At 34.4% G+C, this 23748-nt stretch overlaps 1 protein-coding gene across 1 annotated transcript in view; it reads left to right on the forward strand.

Annotated features, from left to right (window-relative positions):
- RIT2 (Ras like without CAAX 2) overlaps positions 1-22879 on the forward strand; it is a 465270-nt gene extending 442391 nt beyond the window's left edge. Inside the window, exon 5 of the mRNA XM_049769158.1 lies at positions 22409-22879. Within this exon, the coding sequence (XP_049625115.1) occupies positions 22409-22636 (228 nt within the window). The 3' untranslated portion in view covers positions 22637-22879. The remainder of the gene's footprint in view (positions 1-22408) is intronic.
- The last annotated feature ends 869 nt before the right edge of the window (positions 22880-23748 follow it).

Genomic DNA, 23748 nt, shown 5'->3' on the forward strand with positions numbered 1-23748 from the left:
ACATTATAAACTAAAGGATGCATTGCAAATTAGTTTGGAAAGTAGACTTTCATTTTAATTATTTGTGTTAATATTCAGCATTCTCTAAGGTGGAAACTTATAAATGGAATAAGGTTAGTAGAAAATCTTACTATTTTATACAGATCATCAGATGAGAAGATACAGTGGTGCTGCTATGAAGATGTTACATTATATATACAATTCATTCAACAATTATGTGTCAATTTTCTGTTATAGTTAAATTCAGAAAATAAAAATAAACATGTTCATTTGGGTTTTTAAATTATTTTATAAGAAGTGAAATATAATTGGGCATATCTTATAAACATAAAATATTCATAATTTAAAAGATCACCCCATAGCATAGGAGCCTCTGATATTCCTGGAGTCCTATCTGGCATTACGCATGACCATAGTAGCAGGTTCAATCCTAACTTAGGATGGGTTGGTTTAAAAGAACTCCTAACTTTGTCATGGAAAAAAAATTGCCTTTTTACTTTAGGATCATTCTGGTTTGTCTTCTCACTAGATTCTACTACCTGTGTTTATTTTAGTGACATTTTCTAATCTATATCACAAGGGTTCCTTGTCTGCCAGCAGCATTGCCTTGAAAAACATAAACTTAGATCATCTCCTTTAACAGGGAATTAATGTGCAAACATCCCTCTGGTTTTCCTTTCCCTAGATCAATATTTATTTATCTATATTACCTTACTCTTTCCTTGTCAATATAGTACTACTCACCTCAGACAGTTGAAAAGCAGATCTATCAAAAAAAGCCCATTTTCACCTAGAATTTCACCATAATAAAGTTTAGTACAAAAAGTATTTGTTTAATTTGAAATGAATTGTTAAGATGTTGCAAAGAAGCTAAATTGAAACAGTTGTTTGCTAATTATTTTTCCATGTACTATTTCTTGTTTATTTAAGAAAACATAGTACCTTAACTATCTACCTTTATTATAAAAATACTTACAAACAAGAAGTAGAGCAAAAACCTTTACTGTTTGGTATGGCTATACAGTTTTGTGGTTTAAAAAAAGTCAAAATCTAGGGGCCGGCGAGGTGGTGCTAGAGGTAAGGTGTCTGCCTTGCAAGCGCTAGCCAAAGAAGGACCTCGGTTCCATCCCCTGGCGTCCCACATGGTCCCCCCCAAGCTAGGGGAATTTCTGAGTGCTTAGCCATGAGTACCCCTGAGCATCAAACGGGTGTGGGCCAAAAAAACAAAACAAAACAAACAAAAAAATGTCAAGATCATACAACAGAACTTTTATTGTTGCTTTTTTTCTTTGGGGGGGGGGTGTGCACATGCAGCTGTGCTCAGTTCTGACTCCTGCTATGCACTCAGGAATTACTCCTAGCAGTGCTCAAGGGACCATATGATATGCAGGAGATTGAACTCAGGTCAACCAAGTGCAATACTGTCACCATACCGCTGTCCTAATGCTCCCGTGGCTGCCTTTCACAGGTAGCTTTGATTCTGATCTTATATTGCTCTATCAGAACAAAGGACAGTAGAGCTCAAGTCATTTTATTTTCTCAGCTTAAGATGTTAGGATGAAGACTCTCCTGAAGAGTATCACCTTTGGAGAATAATTGGTGGTAAAGACGTAATTGTAGGTATCAACCATGTTTTCTAGTATTAAAAGAGTTGCCATGAGTCAGGAAAGGGATAGGGAGACAGAATATTTTGGAATGTTTTTGTAAAGTCAGAATAAGTATAAATTGTAGAAAATAAGGGTGATTTTAACATTTTTAATCTCATTGATCTTTATTTAGTGACATGACCTGAATCTTCTTATGTGAATTATCAGTGGAAGTATCAATCAAAGTGTCTGTTTACTCTGCTTAACAGGAATGATTTAAAGGATTGTTGTCTGTTATGTTTTAAACACATGCCTATAATTTTGTGGTTTTGATCTCATGGTTTGTTTCAAAATAGCACTGTTTCACTTTGATTAGAACTGGTTAAAGATACCACAAAGATATGCCAAATCATAAGCACTGTAAAACACTAAGGTCAAATGTCGAGTAAGTACTAGTATATTGATTGTCCTATTATAAGAGGGGAATAAAGTAACTAAAATTGGGTCTCTAAAGCAAAAGTCACTTTTCTTTGGGAGAAAAGGAGGACTACACAAATAATTATCAGTCACTTTTGGAAATAACAAGAGTCAGGCTTTAAATTCTATTTGATAAAATTATTTGAGAAGGTGAAAAATCTGGTGTATCCATAAAATATGTAGAAAAATAAAATTTGGAGAAATAATACAAATATATGCTGCTTACAGAACTGACATTGGATAGATCTCTGTTATCCCATGGTCTCTAAAGCATAATCAGGGTTGATAGCTCAGAGAATCTCTGACATGGCAGGGCCCAAGCATCAGTGCATCTTTGGTATTTAACATTAGATCACTTACTCTGTTGACCAAAAATCTCTGTGGTTTCCCTGAGAACCTCTTGGAAGATATATATTCTTTTTATTTAAGTATTAATTTTAATTAAAACCAGAATGAGGGGCCAGAGAGAAAGGTTAGTGCATGCATTGAATGTGCAAGGATCCAAGTGTTGCCTCTTGTATTACATAGCCCCTAAGTACCTTTTGGGCTACCCTAATCAACCATCGGGTTTCTGGACCTGAGAAACACTAACCACCAATCTGAGGATTGAGCCATTTGACCAGTTTGACCTCGGGTATGGCTTTGGTTTTCAGAGCATTGCTTGGAATCCTTACATCACATAATAAATTCAACTAAATGACAAAAAAAAAACAAAACTAGGTACTTTAAAAAGAAGATTGAAGTCACACCCATTCTGGGGTTCAACAATTATTTCATGAGACAGTCTGGAAATTATTTAAATGAAGCTTAGGGATTTGGACAAAGCTAATTTCTAAAATTAAAGATAAGAGTGGTGAGAAAAAGTAAAGGAATAAAAAATCCAATGGAGGAAAATAAAAATGTTTTCAGAATTTTAAGGGAAAATAAAGAAAATAAATATGGGGAAACTAAAACAGTCAGAGCTTTCAATAATCTAAATTAAAAAATTGCAAATCTATCTTTCTTTAATCAAAGAAAGATGCTTTAATCAAAGCAAATTGTGGTTGCTTTGGGAGATATGACTTGCATTAGTAGCAAAATATTTTAATGACACATTCAATAAAATATATGCTAAAGATGATTCAACCATTTGGAGGATAGACAGAAAGTCAAAAACTATTCTCAGAGGTTATCACTAAGGCTGAAGTTTCTGACTTCATTAGTACAACATGAGTTTTGAGTACAAAGTAATCAAGAATCTATATTAAATAAAGAAAACCCTCCAGAGTGGTGGCAGGAAAAAAATCCAAATTATAATGTAATTATAGTACACTAGTCAGCATTAAATATTTATTTTAGTCTACTATTTATATATCTTATTAATTCCACTGTAAAGTATGAGTATTAAAATTACTTCATCTGTTGTCCTTCAACTGCTTAATGGCAGAGAAAGGATAGAACATATCCTCAAACTTTATCTTCTTAAACTGGATTCTCTCCTCTCACATAGTTTTGTGAGACCTGTTGTTCTGACTTGATTTGGACTGTTCCCAGCTGCTCTTTAAATGATAGAGCACAGATCATGTCAGTAAGCTGACAAGTCACTGCAGTGATAGTGTTGTGGGCGAGGTGTTCTGACATGACCAGAATCAAGAAGAATAAAACAGGGGTGACTGACTGAAGATGTCGTCTCAGACTGATGCTTCTTAACAGACTTGTCAAAGATAACTTTCCTATACTTAATCCTCAGTGCACAGTCACAGTGGCAAGTCGACCAGGTGGGGAGTAATGAAGCAACTGGGCTTTGGAAAGAAATACTGGAAGGAGTTGCTAGCACCATAGTGGGGTTTCCTGTAAATCAAAAATTGTCATCTGTGCAGCCATTTTAATCTACATATACCATCTTCAAAATACACATACAATGTATTATAAAATAAATGTTTTATTTGTGGTTTTTAAATTGGAGTTTAGATCGTTAACTTACTTAAGTTTTATTAAGTTAAAGATCCATAATCAAATGTTCTAAGTCTAGTTGCTCTCTGACTGCCAAAGGGAAAGAGCAATAACTACTTAATAGCCTCTAATCCCCTCTTTTTTACTTTAATCCTACTTTTCTTCTTGGCATCTCTTCTCTAAATTTTGTTCTATTATGCTTGTACCAAAAATACTTACCCATTGCATTGTATTATATGACCTAAGTTTATAGCACTCTATTATTTTTAACAATTCAGAGCCATATGATCTCTTATGGTTCTCAGAAAATCCCAAGTGTAGCATGAGATAAAATAAAGTAAATGGCTACATGTTGGTGGCAACTGGTTGGACAGGAGAAACCTGGGGCATGGAAAAGAAACAAACTCAGAAGAAGGTTCAGGTCATGAAAAGGTTGAGAAATAATACTCTGATGATCAGACACATATTATGTTATAAATAACATTAATTTATAAATACCAGGTCTAATATAGAAAAAATACTATTTTAAATATTTAAGAGTTTCACAAAGTACTTCTTTCATTTATATAAGAACTAACTTAGAATATAGGATAATAACTAAAACAACTCAACTTCTCTCTAAATTTAGAAACATTTGAAAAGGTGCTATTTTATAGTAGAATGTAAATCGGTATATAATTTAGTAATTCATAGATTAGTAATAAATTTAGGTAGATAGATTAAAAAATAAAAGAGGAATATGGTATGGAGGCGGTCCAGAGTTTTATACCCAGATCAATGTACCCACTCAAATTCTGCTGGGAATAGGTCTGGTAGTGTCCAAAATTAATTGTATATTTAGGTGAGAAAAGACAAACTGTAGCAGAGAAAATGTGAATATATGGAACCAAGTGAAATAGCTAATGACATGAAATTAAGATTAATTAAAAATTCCAGTCATGAAAAGTTTTTAGACTTGAATAAATAAATAATCACTTTGTCTAAGACTGAAAAAATATGTATTGAATGTTACAATGAACTTGCAGATCTTAAAGACATTCTTTTTTGAAAGTGTTTATTTCCTCACTGATAGGAAGTAGCAGGACAAGCTATATTCTAAGAATTGTATAAAATAGAGAGTCCACAGACAGGAGAAATATTCTGAATAATGAAATAATGAATGACCAGTAAGTAAAATAATTTATGTCTTATGACAAGCCTTTAATAAGGCTTAAAACTAGTAATTCCCATCACAAAGGTGTTCACATTGTCAGAATGTCCAATACCTGTGAGAAAGGCCAGAAAAGAAGCAACATTGGTTGATTTTTGTCTTCTGTAGAATTCTTAATTAGAACTTAAATTATAAGTGTTCAGGGGAAAATACCCCTTCCTCATATATTTATGAAGCTGGTCCAGGAAGAAAAACTAGAAGAAAAATAAAAAGTTAAATACAGATGGGCAATTCATATAGCTGTAAATTCTAGACTCAATAACACAAATTGAGGTAGTTTTTATTTTTTATTTTTGTCTCCCTTTTCTGATTTAAGTAATGGTATAGAAATTTCTGGTGTCAAAAAAAAAAGCAAGTAATGCCAATTAACAAGGTGAGGGTAACTTTTGAAAACTAAATAGTGATAGCTCTCCTAATAAAAAAATTGTATTATTGTGATAACCCTAAATCCAGAGATTATTTTAGAGAAAAAAGTAATAGGCCGCAGTGACTCATTTGTACTTTGATCCACAGCCAGGGCATGTGTTGCAAAAAATATCAACAGAGTAAAGTAAAAATATATTCAATATAAAATATCTAAAATATTTCCAAATATCTAATTTAATATATAATTTTCTAACTATCTAAAATATAGTTAGTATAAAATATCTAAATATGCCATCACTATAAAGTATTCAGGATTTCAGGTAATCCTTTTCAAGCCATGCTTTTTCCAAACATAATTCTAAAAGACAGGTAGATGTGGAGCTTAGAGGGACTCAGATACGTTTACTTTCTTGTAGAACTCATCAGAATTATCTGCCACTGTGATTATTAGTTCCAGTCAAGGGAGTTCCATACTCTGCCTGTCCTCTCTTTCTCTCTCAAGAGAATCAATAGTACACCTGTTATATGTGGAGTATACAGGAGAGGGTATTTGTGACACCAAGAAGAATTACTTGGACATTTTAATTAAAAGACTTAAAACCTTTTGATCTCCTAGTGAGATTCTAGCTTTGGAATACTCTAGTTACTTCATGGAGAGCTTTGCTGTGGTAATTGCTTTGTTCCTCATCAGTAACCTTTCTATCAATTTATTCACCCATCCACTGAAGAAATAGGAAAGGTGCTAACTGCATGGCTCTTGTGCAAAGCACTGAGAAGTTATTGGAAATGCAAAGTTACTTGACCTTGTGATCTTATATTCTTCAGAGTATCATCATACAGTGTTTCAATTTATTTTTTAATTATAAAGCTATAAGTTTTCCAAGTATACTACGTAAGCTATTTCAATTTTTACCTAATATAAATTCATTAATGTAATAAATTGAGCATTAAAATATTTGAAAATTTGACCACCAAAATCCTAAGCAATCTATAATAACTAATTCCCTTAAGGTTTAAGATAATCTTTCACTTAATATAAATGAAATACACACATGTATTTATTAATCTAAATATATGAAGTTTCCCTTAGGTATGCACATATACAAGCATAGTTAGAAATGCATAGTCCTCCATATATATTTTATGCACTGCCTAAGTTTATTGATTTATAATTTTAACAAGATTCTTTAAAAGGAATGTCCTTAAGAAAAAATTTTTTCAAAAAAGCAGCAATATATTGCTCTTAGCAAACTAACCTTTTCTTCTCCTGATAGTAACTACTGGATGCCATGGCAACATTTCCCCCAAGCATAGCAGAGGTTCTTGAATGAAAAACACAATGCCTTAGAGACTTCAAAAGTTTCTTGTACAAAGGAGAATAAACCCTAGAGTTATTACCATCCTATGTCACAGAAGGACTGGAGATTCCATTTAATTTATCATGTCCTGCATTTTCATCTATCCTAGATATATATTTACATAGATATATATCTAGGATAGACAAATCTATATCTATATAGAGATATCTATATAGAGATATATAGATATAAAAGACATGTAGATGTGGAGCTTATATATCACTCCATAATATATATACATATATATCACTCAAGAATATCAAGGTAGAAAAACCTTTCATATATTTCTTTTCATAGAAGAGGCACCCATAGTAGGCTTTTTAAAATATTTTCTTAGTTTTTAGATTGCAAAAATAATTACATGCATATAAATAAATTAGGTATTTCAATTAGTAATACTTTTTACTTTAATTCTTCTCAATTTTCCTCCTTTTGTGCTATAGTTTAAAAAAAATAGCTACTTATGATCCAATCAATATGCCATTGTCACAATTACCTTAGACTTGTGTTAGTATTTCTAAGACTTTTTTGTGCTTGCTCTTATTTTATTTCTATCAAATCAGGTAATTATTTACTTGATATTTTGGTCTCCTAGGAAGGGTTCCTGTGCTCAGTAATTCACAGAAAACTAATGAGCTGGACAGTACTCAGAAATGTGCAAAGTTTACCTCTAATTCTTTTGATGGCCTAACAACTAGATACTTTATTTATTTTAAACCCAGTTATATACCCATAGCCAAGTTTCCAGTAGTATAATATGACTTATAGTAAGTGCTAACCACTATTGTGTGGTCAGGTACAAGGGTCTGAGAAAAGCAACAATATTTTTGCAATAGTAGTAGAGAAATATGGAAAATATTGCTTGAAAAAATTGGTAAGTTTTTTATGAGTAAGTAACTTCAGAGAGTAATAAAGTACAACATAAGAAATAAGGTAAAGTAATGGAGGAACCACAGTGACAATATGCAGAATATTTTCTAGAGACTAGTTAGTGACAAAGTTTCGGTGGAGATGACATTTGAGCTGATATTTGAATGACGATAAGAAAACAGCAATATAAGATCAAGATAGTATCAAATTTCAAGCAGAGGCAACAATATCGACAAATACTTGAAGGAAAGTAGATTTCACTTGTGTGTATTAAATGGCAGAATGATCTGGGCAATGACAGTGGTGCTATGTGTGCGTGATGAAAGAGAAAAGGGCCACACTACCTAAAGGGTTTAAAGATGGTAAAGGAAAATAAAGGAAAATAAAAATAAAAATGTACAAGGCCAAAATATAAACTAAAGAAAATGGATATTTCTTCTGACATTTTTAGGCAATTTGATAAATTATTTACACAATATGCCCCCAAATATGTAAGTAGAAAAGCTTATAATATCGCATTAGCATATTTCTAAGGTCATATTTCCAGGTGAGGAAATTCAAGCACAAAATGGTAAGTAATTTCTCAAGAGCAAGAAAAAAAATTTAGATAGAATTTGAATTTAAATAATCTAATTCTAATTTCCAGGTGTTTATCCAGTGTGGCAATATTTTTAAAATGTGTTGCTAAAGGCATGAGAAAAATCGACATTCTATTATCCTGAACTCTAAATCTAGTTAGATAAAACCATGAATATGGCTTTAAAGTCACTATTAAGAATGTCATGATCATCTTCAAGATTGGTATTTTATGAATTTCTTCCATCTTCAAAGTTTGTGTCCAAGCATTATGAGGATTAGAAAGGACATGTGTGAGTCTACTTGTCTACTGTGAATCTTTGTGGGAAGACAACTCAATTGTAAGGAACATAAACTACTCATGCATAATAATTTACAAGCAAAAATGAACCATTAATATAGGTAATGAGATGGTTTAGGAAGACTTCATATATGTTGATAATGGCAGAAATGAAAAGGAGAATAGAAATGAATAACTCAAAATGGGAAAAATTGTGTAGATGACATATATTGATAGTATTAAAAGAACCAAAACTCTAAGAAAACTTTTGTCTAATGGGTAACCAAACTGATATGGTTGACCCCTACACTCTCTCCCTGACTCTTCTCTACCTCCCAATATATAAAGACTATTGTCAGAGGACAGTTTAGAATGATGTCAGTTCCATACCTTTTCCCTACCATATAGAAATATGTAGAAAACAAATCTTGGTCAAGTTTAGGAAAGGAAGAGCTAGTATATATATTTGTAAATCCTAAATGTTAGAGGATCCTGTCAAAAAGAGACTATAGTTCTCCTTGTATACTACTGTTTAGATGATAAACTTTCTATTAAACAACCTAGAAAAGAAAATTAGAGAAAGTTAGTAGGACAGAACTGACAAAACCGTACATTTTATTTGAGAATATTTAGTTTGTCATGTACTGAGGCTGGCATTATTGTCAGTGCTTAGATTCTTTTAGTTATTTCTTTAAGGAGGCTGAGATGCAGTATATACATTTATCTCTAAATGAAAGATAACTTTGAAAATAATAATTCCTTAAAAATTAAGTGTCAGGTTAAATTAAACAAACACTTTTTTTGATATAGTCAAAGTGACTAGCAAGGTTCTTATATTGTTAAATAGGATAACATTAATTAATGATAAAAACAACAACAACAAAATGTGAATAAAATAAACTTGGGAAGCTTTTCCTTCAAATTACCAAGTGAGATATTTGGTCCTAGATTTTCCAGGAAACTGATTCTTGAATGCTATAGGCTTTATAATGAAAATTAATGGTTCTGTGTAAAATAAGAAATTGAGACAATGAGAAGATATTAAATATGTTTTCCAAGATAGCAGAAAGTTTGTTCTAAGCGTTAAGTGTTTAACAGTGCCCAGTAGGCTAAACTACATAGATAATTTGCTTGCGTAGCTTCTCCTGCAAGAGTCAGAGTCATTTTTCTGCCGACCTCTCCTCACTCAAGGTTAGCAATTACAACAGTGCAGGATCAGTCTCCTTTTGTGCTATTAAAAATTATATAGGTTACTAGAAAACACCCTGAATACCTTCACAATGACTTGACTTTTTCTAACTCAGATAAAAAGAGAAATGACACCAAGAGAGATGAAACTCCTGGAGTCAGCAGATTGGTGGGACTGGGACTCTAATTGGCTGGCATGCTTGCCACTTCCTCTGGTAGCTGAATCTGGACAAGAAAGGGCTGTTGTTGGATCCCAGCAGTCCCATAACCCCCACATAGTGGTGGCAAAGTTGTAATGCCCCCTCTGGCATTTGGGAAATAGCATTTCAGGGAGTGTCTGGCGTATTATGTGGAGGTCTTCCTTGGTTGAGAAACGGTCGCCTATACAAGGAAAGTGGCTTCCCTGGGTTATTAAATTTTCTATTACTTGTAAAAAAATGTTTATATTCTATTTCAGGGGTGGCCAACAAGTTCGACACAAAGAGCCAAAATTTTAAACTGTGAGAGTCAGAGAGCCACACCATGACCTGCCAAAACAAACACACACAAAAGCATCTAATTTTAACAATAATCTATTAAACACATATTGCATTTTGCCATTTTGAGTGAGGGTCAAAATCCTGCAGTGATGGTGAGGGTGTGCTGCGTCCTCCACACTAAGAACTCGTGGCCAGATGTGACACAACATGTGATACACGGGTGGGTCCCCCGCTTGCTGGCCCACCCAGTTGTTTCCTAGGGATGGGAGATGGGATGACGCAGCTGGGGGTGGGACTGCGTGCTTGGAGATCTCTCTTCAGAGGTCCCTCCCTCCTCAGAACAGCAGAACAAAATCCAAACTTGGCAAAGAGCCACAGTATACGAAATAATGAAAAGAGGCAAAGAGCCGCATTCATTTGGCCCGGAGCAGCGAGTTCGCCACCCCTATTCTAGTTAGTCTGCAATGCTCTCTAACGCCCCCCTGTGGCACATTAATCACAAACGAATAGAGGCAAGGTGGTATCTATATTAATTTCTCCCACATCTTCAACACATTTTTCTGCACTATATCCCCTATGTTTTTTTCTATTTTAAAATAATATAAATGCAAAGTAAAATATATTCTATGCCATCTGTTCTTTAATTTGAAAAAGAAAAACACCTTATATCCTAGCACCTTGCATCATAATCATCAAATACAGATAGAGATTGCTTGCAAATGGAACTGGGGAATTCTTGGAGAGTGAGGTAAGCAGGATTATAAAGAAGACTGAATGGGATAGTTTTGAACTTGATGGTTGCTTATTTGTGTGGTGTTGGACTTTCATTGACCATTCTTTACATGAAACTTGTAATTTTTGGAAATCAAAAATTAATTAATTAACTGACTTTGGAGTCAGTTATGGTGTTCATTAATATCTATAATTTAAAAATATTTTGTTCTACTTGCAATTTATTTATCCAATATATAACTTGCTAGAAAATAGGTTAATCAACAAGATATTGAACCTGTCACAATACTGGTAGTAGATTTATTTTTCTAGAGATACTGTTGAAACAAAGTTTTCCAATTTACAAAAATTATACACTATGAAACATAACTGTGTAAAAAGTTGCTGAAACTTTTGTATCTTTTATGTTTTTCACTGAATTTATAATAATTGCCTCTCCAAGTCAAATTTGTAGATAACAAGCTTGTGATTTATCAATATGTATATGAAATGGAATCTACTAAATTGTGAGATATTATTTTCAAAGTACGCTTTTATTTTATAATCTTAAGGATATAAAAAACATAGTTTAATAATTTAACACTCATTTACATTTTAATATAAAAATATTACTGACTCATTTAAATAGTATTATTCTTATGTTAATAAATCTAAAAACATAAACATAATTGTTTCTAAATAAATGTTTTCAAATAGAAAGTTTATATTATCTATTATTTAAATAATTGAGTAGCTACAAAGTTTAATATACTTTCAACAGCTGGAGAGATAGCATGGAGGTAGGGTGTTTGCCTTACATGCAGAAGGACAGTGGTTCGAATCCTGGCATCCCATATGGCCCACCAGCCAGCTAGGGGCAACTTCTGAGAGTATAGCCAGGAGTAACCCCAGAGCCCTGTCGAGTGTAACCTAAAAACCTAAATATATATATATATATATACTCTCAAACTATAACAAGTGTTAAAATATGCTACTGTGGAATCTGGAAAAGAAGCTACATATGATTCTAATAAGAATTTTTTTCAGAGATTCTTTTCAAATTTAATGCTGAAGTTAATTAAAACATTGGACTGACTCTTAAGTGAATCTTAATGTTATATATGATTTATATGTTATGATTATCACTTTATAATTAGCAAGCATTTCAAAATGTAGATAAGAATTCTCAAATGTGTCTTTATAAATTGATTTAGTTAAGTTTAACTCTATTCCCTTTATATGTTCTCCAAAGAAAAATTACATTCTCTGCTGGTGAAAATAATCTCCATATATCAGAAATAATCTAATATGACAACTCAATGTTAGCATACAATTGGATGCATCTTAATTTTCCCACTGATTGGCTGCTTTACCAACAATATAATAAATATGCACAGAAGTTGAATTTCTGCTTTTTCTATCTTCCTCTATTGTATTCCTCCATCCACCCTTAACTCCTATTCCCTAGATTGATACTTTAGAGGATGACTTGCTCAGCTTCCTCAAATAGTATAACCATTTATCCTGCTTCCTTTTCTGCTAAAATTCAAATAATTATTATTTTATCTATAATCTAAATATTTTAGTATTTAGTATTTTATAGACATTTCACTAGTCATAATATTTAAAAATCTGAATGATTTTTGGGAGGGTGGGGGTAACAATCAGGGGGCACTCAGAGGTTGCTCCTGACTCTGCGCTCAGAAATTGCTCCTGGTGCCTGTCTGTGACTCTTGAATACCTGAAGGTCTCTTCAGAGGCCTAGGGAGTGCACTGCCAAAAAAACTGCATTCGGAAGCTGCCCAGTGAGTGAGTGAAGTCTGGCTCTGGGGGTCACGGACCAATAAGCTGAGCCCTCTGGCCTGTGGAGGCTCCGCAATGCTGTGCCTTTGATCAGTCTGAGGACTTCAAGGGAAATCTTTCCTGTTCCTGTCTGTGTTTCTTGAATACCTGAAGCTCTCCTCAGAGGCCTAGGGAGCGCACCCCAAAAAAACTGTCAACTAGAGGCAGCGGAAGAGCGTGGCCGCAAAGCGAGTGGAGCAGCCGCACACTCTTTCTAGCCAATGAACCCCACCACAACATGCAGGAAGAACCACACTACAAGAATGACAATGAGGAAACCTCGCAGGCAAAGACGATGCACAGAGAATGAAGACGATAGCTCAGATGACCTAAAAAAGTCCAAAATCTGATTAACATCTCGGAAAAGAAATTTAAAATAGAAGTATGGAAGATGTTTGTAGAACTCAAAGAAAGCATAGATCTATCAAAACAGAACACAAAGACAGAAATCAAAAAAATCCAAACAGAAATAACAGATCTGAAAAACATGGTAGCTCAACTGAAAACTTCAGTGGATGGCCTTAACAGAAGGATAAGAGAAGCTGAGGAGAGAATCGGCATACTGGAAGATGAGATAAAGAAAAACTCAACACAACAGAAGAAATTGGAAAAGAACCTTAAGACAAACGATCAAGCAATGGAAAAAGTACTCAAGGAATGTGAACAGATGAAAATAGAAGTCTTTGATAAATTCAACAGAAACAACATAAGAATCATTGAAGTCCCAGGGACCCAGGTAGGAGATCTCCAGGAAGAATCAACTGTCAAGGACATCATCAAAGAGATACTCCCAGAGTTAAAGACCACATGCAATCAAATCCTGCATGCCCGAAGAGCACCAGATAAAAGAGACCCAAAGAATAACACCCCAAGACACATCCTAGTTACAATGACAAATCCCACAGATAGACATAGAATACGGAAAGCAGCAAGATCAAAAAGGAAAATTACATTCAAAGGAGCATCCCTAAGACTTACAGCAGACATGTCACAAGAAACTCTCAAGGCCAGAAGCCAGTGGTGGGATATTGTGACAAGACTGAATGAAATGAATGCCTCACCAAGAATACTGCACCCAGCCCGACTCACATTCAGGTTGGAAGGAAGAATACATAGCTTCATGGATAAACAACAGCTCAGAAACTTCACAGATAATAAACCAGCCTTAAAGGAAAAACTGACATGTCTAATTTAAGACAAGAGAGACCAACAAACACAGCAAACTTATCTACAAAGATGACATTAAACTCTATGACAATCATTTCCCTCAATGTCAATGGACTAAATTCCCCAATGAAAAGACACAGAGTGGCAAACTGGGTCAAAAAGATGAATCCAACCTTCCCCTTCCTACAAGAATAGTTCTGAATAGTCAGAACAAACATAGACTCAAAATCAAAGGATGGAGGAAAATCATCCAAGCAAATAACAACCTCAAAAAAGCTGGGGTGAGGTGGTACCTCATAGTAGTTTTGATTTGCATCTCTCTGACGATTGTTGAGCATCTTTTCATGTGCCTTTTGGCCATTTGCCTTTCTTCTTTTTCAAGTGTCTGTTCATTTCTTCTCCCCATTTTTTGATGGAGTTAGTTGTTTTTTTCTTGTATAGTTCTGTCAGTACCTTGTAAATTTTGGATATTAGTCCTTTATCTGATGAGTATTGGGTGAATAATTTCTCCCACTCAGTGGGTGGCCTTTGTATTCTGAGCACTATTTCCTTTGAGATGCAGAAGCTTCTCAGCTTAATATAGTTCCATCTGTTTCTCTCTGTTTCCACTTGTTTGGAAAGTGCTGTCTCCTCCTTAAAGATGCCTTAAAGATGCACATGAAAAGATGCTCAACATCACTAATCTTCAGGGAGATGCAAATCAAAACTACTATGAGGTACCACCTCACGCCACTGAGATTGGCACACATCAAAATAAAGGAAAACAAGCAGTGCTGGCGGGGATGTGGAGAGAAAGGAACTCTTTTTCACTGCTGGTAGGAATGCCATCTAGTACAACCTTTATGGAAAGCGATATGGAGATTCCTTCACAAACTGGAAATTGAGCTCCCATACGATCCAGCTATACCACTCCTAGGAATATACCCGAGGAACACAAAAATACAATACAAAAATTCCTTCCTTACACCTATATTCATTGCAGTGCTATTTACAATAGCCAGACTCTGGAAACAACCAAGATGCCCTTCAACAGATGAGTGGCTAAAGAAACTGTGGTACATACACACAATGGAATACTATGCAGCCGTCAGGAGAGATGAAGTTATGAAATTTTCCTATACATAGATGTACATGGAATCTATTATGCTGAGTGAAGTAAGTCAGAGGGAGAGAGGAAGATGCAGAATGGTTTCACTCATCTATGGGCTTTAAGAAAAATTAAAGACATTTTTAACACTATCTCAGAGACAAGAGAGATGAGGGCTGGTAGGTGCAGCTCATGACATGAAGCTCATCACATAGAGTGATGAGTGCAGTTGGAGAGATGACTACACTGAAAACTATCATAACATGTGAATAAATGAGGGAAGTAGAAAGCCTGTCTTGAGTACAGGTGTGGGGGTGGGGAGGAGAGAGATCTGGTAAATTGGTGGTGGGAATGTTGCACTGGTGAAGGGGGGTGTTCTTTACATGACTGTAATCATATAACTATAATCATATCTGTAATCACGGTGTTTAAATAAAGATAATTATAAAAAAAAAGCTGGGGTGGCCATATTAATATCTGATGACACCAACTTTATACTCAGAAAAGTGGTAAGGGACAATGATGGACACTATGTACTAATCAAGTGATATGTGCAACAGGAAGAAATTAGACTATTAAACATATATGCACCCAATGAGAGACAAGCAAATTATCTAATACAGTTACTAAAAATCTGAAAGAAGACATCAATAACAACAAAATAATTGTGGGAGACCTCAACACGGCCCTATCAACACTTGATAGGTCAACCAGACTGAAACCCAACAAAAACATACTAGCCCCCTGAAAAGAGTAATGGAAGAAAGAGGACTAGTAGATATATATACGACACTCCATCCCAAAAAACCTGGATATACATTCTTCTGCAATGTACATGGGTCATTCTCCAGAATACACTCCATGCTGACACATAAAACATAACTCCATAAAAACAAGAGGATAGAAACCTTGCAGGCTAACTTTGCTAACCAGAAGGCTCTGAAATTATATGTGAACTACAAAGGCACACAAAAGAAAAACTTTAACAATTGTTAATTGAACACCCTGCTAATGAACAACCAGTGGGTCTGAGATGAAATCAAAGAGGAAATCAAAACTTTCTTGGAAACAAATGATAATGAAGACACAAACTGCCAGAAAATATAGGACACAACAAAAGTGGTTTTGAGAGGAATATTTATCACTTTACAAGCACACTTCAGGAAGGAAGATGGGGCACACCTGAATAACTTAATGACGCAGCTCATAAAATTAGAAAATGACCAACAAAAAGAACCAAAAATAGGGAGACAGAAGGAAATAACAAAGCTTAAAGCAGAAATCAATGAAGTGGAAAACCAAAAAACAATCTGAATGATCATCGAAAGCAGAAGTTGTTGTTTGAAAAAGTAAACAAGATTGATAGACCACTGGCAAAACTCACAAAGAAAGAGCGAGAGAGAAACCTGATAACCCATATTAAAAATGAAATGGGGAAAGTCACGACAGATATTTCAGAGATCCAAAGGGTAATCAGAGACTACTTTGAGAAACTTTATGCTATTAAACATAAGAACCTAGACGAAATGGAAAAATTCTTGGACACTTATAACATTCCACAGTTAAGTAAGGAGGATGTAGTATATCTAAACACCCCATCAATATTGAGGAATTTGAAACTGTAATCAAATATCTGCCCCAAAATAAAAGCCCAGGACCAGATGGATTTCCTAATGAATTCTTTTAAATCTTTCAAAAGGAGTGATTACCAAAACTAACCAGTCTCTTCTGTGAAATTAAAAAAAAATGGGAACACTCCCAAACAGCTTTTATTAAGCCAACATCACCTTGATACCAAAACCAGACAGAGATGCTGCCTAAAGAGAAAATTACAGACCAATATTCCTGATGAATGCAGATGCAAAGATCTCCAACAAAACCTGGCAAATAGGATCCAATGCATCATCAAGGAGATCATACAATACGACCAAGTAGGTTTCATCCCAGGAATGCAACGATGGTTTAACATCTGGAAATCTATGAACATCATACACAACATCAACAAGAAGAAAAATAAAAATCACATGATCATATCAATAGACGCAGAAAAGCATTGGATAAGGTCCAACACCCTTTCTTGATCAAAACTCTTAGCAAGATGATAATGAAAGGAACCTTTTCAATCTAGTTGAAGCCATCTACCACAAGCCAATGGCAAATATGATCCTCAATGGAGAAAAACTAAAAGCCGTTCCTCTAAATTCGGGTACAAGACAAGGCTGTCTGCTCTCACCACTCCTCTTCAACATAGTGCTGGAAGTGCTTGCTATAGCGATCAGGCAAGAAAAAGATATCAAGGGAATCCAGATAGGAAAGGAAGAAGTCACACTCTTGCTGTTTGCAGATGACATAATACTCTACTTAGAAAACCCTAAAGACTCTACCAAAAAGCTTCTAGAATCAAGACTCATATAGCAAGGTGGCAGGTTACAAAATTAACACACAGAAATCAATGGCCTTTCTATACACCAGTAATGATAGGGAAAGATGGACATCAAGCAGGCAATCCCATTCACATTAGTGCCACACAAACTCAAATATCTTGGAGTCAACTTGACCAAAGACGTGAAGGACCTATACAAAGAAAACTATAAAGCTCTGCTCCAAGAAATAAGAGAGGACACATGGAAATGGAAACACATACCCTACTCATGGATTGGCAAAATTAATATAATTAAAATGGCAATACTCCCCAAAGCATTATACAGAATTAATACAATCCTTTTAAATATACCCATAACATTCTTCAAAGAAGTGAATCAAACATTTTTGAAGTTCAACTGGAACAATAAACATCCTCGAATAGCTAAACCACTCCTAGAAAAAGGAAAATGGGAGGCATTACTTTCCCCAACTTTAAACTGTACTACAAAGCAATAGTTATCAAAACAGCATGGTATTGGACTAAAGAAAGACCCTCAGATCAGTGGAATAGGCTTGAGTTCTCAGACAATGTTCCCCAGACATACAATTACCTAATTTTTGACAAAGAAGCAAGAAATCCTAAGTAGATCAGAGAAAATCTCTTCAACAATTGGTGCTGGCAGAACTGGCTAGCCACTTGCAAAATCGCGAACATAAACCCCCAGTTAAGATCACGTACGAAGGTAAAATCCAAGTGGATTAAATACCTTGATATTAGACCTGAAACCATAAGGTATATAGAACAACACGTCAGTAAAACACTCCATGACATTGAGACTAACGTCATCTTCAAGGAAGAAACTGCACTTTCCAAATAAGTGGAAGCAGAGATCAAAAGATGGGAATACATTAACCTGAGAAGCTTCTGCACCTCAAAAGAAATAGTGCCCAGGATACAAGAGCCACCCACCATGTGGGAGAATCTATTCACCCAACACCCATCAGATGGGGCTAATATTCAAAATATACAGGGCACTGACAGAACTTTACAAGGAATAAACATCTAATCCCGTCAAAAAATGGGGAGAAGAAATGAACAGACACTTTGATAAAAAGAAATACAAACGGCCAAAAGGTACATGAAAAAATGCTCCTCATCAATAATCATCAGGGAGATGAAAATCAAAACAACGATGAGATACCATCTCACACCACAGAGATTGGCATACATCACAAAGAATGAGAACAGTCAGTGCTGGTGTCAATGTGGTGAGAAAGGAACTCTTATCCACTGCTGGTGGGAATGGCTTCTAGTCCAGCCTCCCTGGAAAGTGCTATGGAGATTCCTCCAAAATCTGGAAATTGAGCTCTCATTCGACCCAGCTATTCCACTCCTAGGGATATACCCTAAGAAAACAAGAATACAACACTATAACCCCTTCCTCACACTATATTTATTGCAGCACTATTCACAATAGCCAGGCTCTGGAAACAACCAAGATGCCCTTCAACAGATGAATGGCTAAAGAAACTGTGGTACATATACACAATGGAATATTATGCAGACGTCAGGAAAGATGAAGTCATGAAATTTTCCTATACATGGATGTACATTAAATCAATCTTGCTGACTGAAATTAGTCAGAGGGAGAGAGAGACACAAAATAGTCTCACTCATCTATGGTTTTAAGAAAAATAGAAGTTATTTTTGAAACAATCCTCAGAGACAATGAGAAAAGGGCTGGAACTTCCAGCTCACTTCATGAAGCTCACCACAAAGAGTGGTGAGTGCAGTTATAGAAATAACTACCATAATCATGTGAATGAACGAGGGAACTGGAAAGCCTGTCTGGAGTGCAATTGGGGGTGGGATAGGATGGGGGGAGATTTGGGACATTGGTGGTGGGAATGTTGCACTGGTGAAGGGAGTGTTCTTTACATGACTGAAACCTAATCACAATCATGTTTGTAATCAAGATGTTTAAATAAAGAGAAAAAAAGGAAATTGCTCCTGTCAGGCTCAGGAGACCAGATAAGATGCCAGAATCTAACCCTGGTAGGAATGCAAGGCAGATGCCCTACCCACTGTACTATTATTCTGGCCCCTTGAATGCATTTTTAATTGCAACTATGCTTTAACATCAGAGAATTTAAAATATTTATATTTAACTTTTCAACTGCCAATAATTCAGATTCATAATATATTATTAAATTTCAGAATCTAAAATTATATGAAAGTAAATATTTTAATTAAATCATAATTTAAGTCCAGGATCTTTTAGATTTTAAAATATAAAATAATATGAAATATGAAATAACTATTTTTATATAAATTATTTAAAATTTAAGCTTTTTCTTATTTTAGTTCACAAAAGTTGGCACATAGAGATAAATTTATAAAAATATCAGATTTTAGCTGATCTTTTAGATCCTTTATATATCCTATCTATACAGCCTATTTACTATGGATATATGACTACACAATAGCATAAGGTGATGCTACAAAATTTAACAGCATACTTCTGTCTTATAGTTCATTTGTATAAATGAGACACCTATTATTTTAATTAGCATATCAGAAAATATATAAGTTGTACGTGTAAAATTTTAAGTGATCACAAAGTAAACAGATATAAACAACCACATAAATAGGAAAGTCAATTAAAAACACCCAGAATACTCTATGATCACCTTTCTAATGACATATATTAACTACTAAGACTAATCAATAATTTCTCACATTTAAACTTTCTAAAATCAAAATTATGTAATACTTGTTAATAGAGGAGGAAAAACTAGATACAAAATATATGGAGACTAGTTATAGTATTTATGCTGCACTTCATAAGCCTAAAACTAGAGCATCATAAAAATTTGTTTCTCTGATTTATTTCACTAAAACTATTCTGTTTCTAGGACTTGTCTTTTTTTTAATAATTTCTTTATTTAAGCCCATGGTCTAATTTGAAATAGCGTGCATCATATGTATGTATAACAAACTATATGTCAAAATTGCTTACAGAATCAGTGTGGTTTTGGTTTTTCTGTATGACTATTAGTAAAGCTGGTACAAACATGTTGATGGTATATGATATTTGATATATATATGTCCTTACATTGAAAAGATGTTCATACTATACACCAGAATTTACACTATGTATTACTTAACTAATAACAAATTTTAAGAACATGAGGATATTTCTGAGGGTGGAAATTTCTTACACCAGGCCACATTTAGTGTGAGTTCCCTGGTCATTAAAAAACATCAAAAAAGAATGAAAGAAAACTAAGTAATATATTGATATGTCAACTCTTGAGAATGAAATGTAAAGCAGATGTTTCTAAAATGATTCTAATGTTCCTGTAATAATCACTGACTTTTTTCTGTACTCATGATGCTGTTAATCTATTATTCATTGAAAAACTGTCTTTAGAATCAGACTGACCTATCTTCACATCCTAGGTCAATCATTTCTCACCTAGGTGATAGGTCTATTAGTTATGGAAAGATATTTTATGCTTCTGCTATTAAAAATCTGTTATGTTACATATTTAACATTGAAAAATTTGATTAATCAGAATTTACTGAGTAAAAACAGGCTTATTCTTTCTTTCAGAGAACCAACAAGAATAAGTTGGGTTTTTTAGTACTACTAGATTTTTCTTCTCAGATTTTTCTTATATATGAGTGCTAAATTTTGAGCAGGGTTATTAACATCCATATGTTTATTTACTATTTAAATATTTGTGTATCATTTCATTTCACCTACTAAAAACCAGGCAATTATACTAATCCTCTTAACTTCTTTTGTATATTTATAGTGTTGGGCATCAAACTCTATTGTAGATACTAAAGGGATGGTGAATGATACCTAGTCTCATACAGTGATTTGTAATGTCCTAAGGGCTCATTAAAATAACAAGAGGCATGTCATAGTTACTGTCACAAAAGATGCAGGAAGCTGTAAGTGTTCTTCTAGAATAGGCTTTTTATAAAATATTCTAACAAATCCCCCTTTTCCCTTTTGTTTTCTTTAATTAGGTTTTTGAAAGTTTCACTGTATCTTCCTTGATGTTTTTTAACAGACATCTCCAAATTTTACCTAATAATAATATGTAGTTTTATATATGTGTCTAATCAATTAAATGACCTTTTTAATATATATTACTTAGGTTTAATAGACTTTTTGAAGAAGATGTTAGTATCCTATGTGACATATGAGCAAAATGAAACTAAGAAGTGATATTGATATACAGATATTACAGTTGATAAGTCTTCTAAGTGGCTGATCCAGATTTAAATCATGACATTCCTAATTCCCCCTGAGTACTTTTGGGTATAGCACCTAAAACTAAATAAAAATGTCACCAAATTAAAAATTACAAAGTTAGTGGAGCTGAAAATTGAAAGCAAGTTTTTTTTTTTTTTTTTTTTTTTTTTTTTTTTTTTTTTTTTTTTTTTTTTGGTTTTTGGGCCACACCCGGTAACGCTCAGGGGTTACTCCTGGCTATGCGCTCAGAAGTCGCTCCTGGCTTGGGGGACCATATGGGACGCCGGGGGATCGAACCGCGGTCCGTCTCCTAGGCTAGCGCAGGTAAGGCAGGCACCTTACCTCCAGCGCCACCGCCCGGCCCCGAAAGCAAGTTTTTTCATTGAAAGTCATGCTGTTTCTTTGAAACTCTGTTTAATTTCTGTTCTATTTTTAATCAGTTCTAATCAGTTGCCCTTTCTTAAATTTCATTTTCTCTTTTATCCTTCTAATAGGAAATCCTAAGAAACTTTTCTTAAAATTATTACTCACATTTTACATTATGTTCATGTAGCTGAAGCCCACAACCCTGGAAAAAACACACTTGAATCTAAACACCTCTCTCCCTCTTCTCCCTTTTTAATATTCTTTATTTTCTCCCATAGGTTTCTACAGAAGAAGGCTTGAGTCTGGCCCGAGAATATAACTGTGCTTTTTATGAGACCTCTGCAGCCCTTCGCTTCTGCATCGATGATGCTTTTCATGGGTTAGTGAGGGAAATCCGCAAAAAGGAGTCCTTGCTATCGTCAGTGGAAAAGAAATTGAAGAGAAAAGATAGTCTTTGGAAGAAGTTAAAAGGTTCATTGAAGAAGAAGAGAGAAAGCATGATCTGATTTGCTTGTTTCTAACTCCTTTACTCTCTCTATCTGAATTTTCTTAGTTGGACAATCCAGATGTCACATTCTGTTTCACTCTCTATAAATATTTGCCTATAGGTGATAGTGTGTGGATAGCTGTACTTCTTGAAATGGCTTTGTTTTGCCCTTAACAGTTGGATGGATTTTGTCAATCAGCCGGATATGCTGTTTAGTTTTTACAATATATTACTAAATAAAATTGACATTCCAATTGCCTCATTTCCCTTTAAAGAGTCTAGCCTCATTTGGTATGCTGTCTGGTTATAAAGGAAATATTCAAAACTGCACAGAAAAATGAAAAAAATCTCAAGGGCTCTGCCTTTGCCTGATAAGCTCTAGTTCTTTGCACTTCAAGAATCTCAGTAAATAATTAAAGAAGTCAATTGAAGAAGTCAAACAATTGAAGAAGTCATGATGCTCTTTCTTAAATTCTCTAAAGATAAATTTTAGAGGAGTAATTAATAATAGAAATTGGTTGTGAATTACTGAAGTATTGAAATACAATATTTTCCATAGTCCAAAGGCAAAATGGTCACAGTTAGTTTAGGTTACATTGGTATATTGTATGGGAAAATAACAATTCCTAGGAACATAATAGTTGAATACTCATGAAATAGTCTAGTATTCATTTTCAATGAATTCTTGGGACTGCTTCCTGCATCAGGACCATCCAGAGTAAAGAATCCAAACACTCTATTATAGAATACAGCGTATTCTCCCTCAATTGTCACAAATTGCTATTTCCTTTTTTCTAAGCCATGAAAAATCTTCACTTAGAGGGCTGGAATTCTTCTTGTTTGTTTTACAATGGATCATCCTAGAAAATCAAACTGCCCATTCACTCATTTACCCCATTGTGTAAACTGCTAAATACAAATTCAAGCTTAGAAAGCACACAACCAGGAAGAACATTTTGAATACTTTATAAACAAGTATTTAGAGGGAAAAAAAGAACAAAACTCATCTTTATGGTTTGAGGCCACTATTCATCATAAAGAAAAGAAAGGATGGAGGGCATAGATGTCATTCAACATGCAATCCGATTATTTTATTCACAATGCTCCTGGCACTTGCATATCTTTTGCCAT

This window comes from Suncus etruscus, chromosome 2, assembly GCF_024139225.1.
Source record: "Suncus etruscus isolate mSunEtr1 chromosome 2, mSunEtr1.pri.cur, whole genome shotgun sequence".
Classification (NCBI taxonomy): Eukaryota; Metazoa; Chordata; class Mammalia; order Eulipotyphla; family Soricidae; genus Suncus; species Suncus etruscus.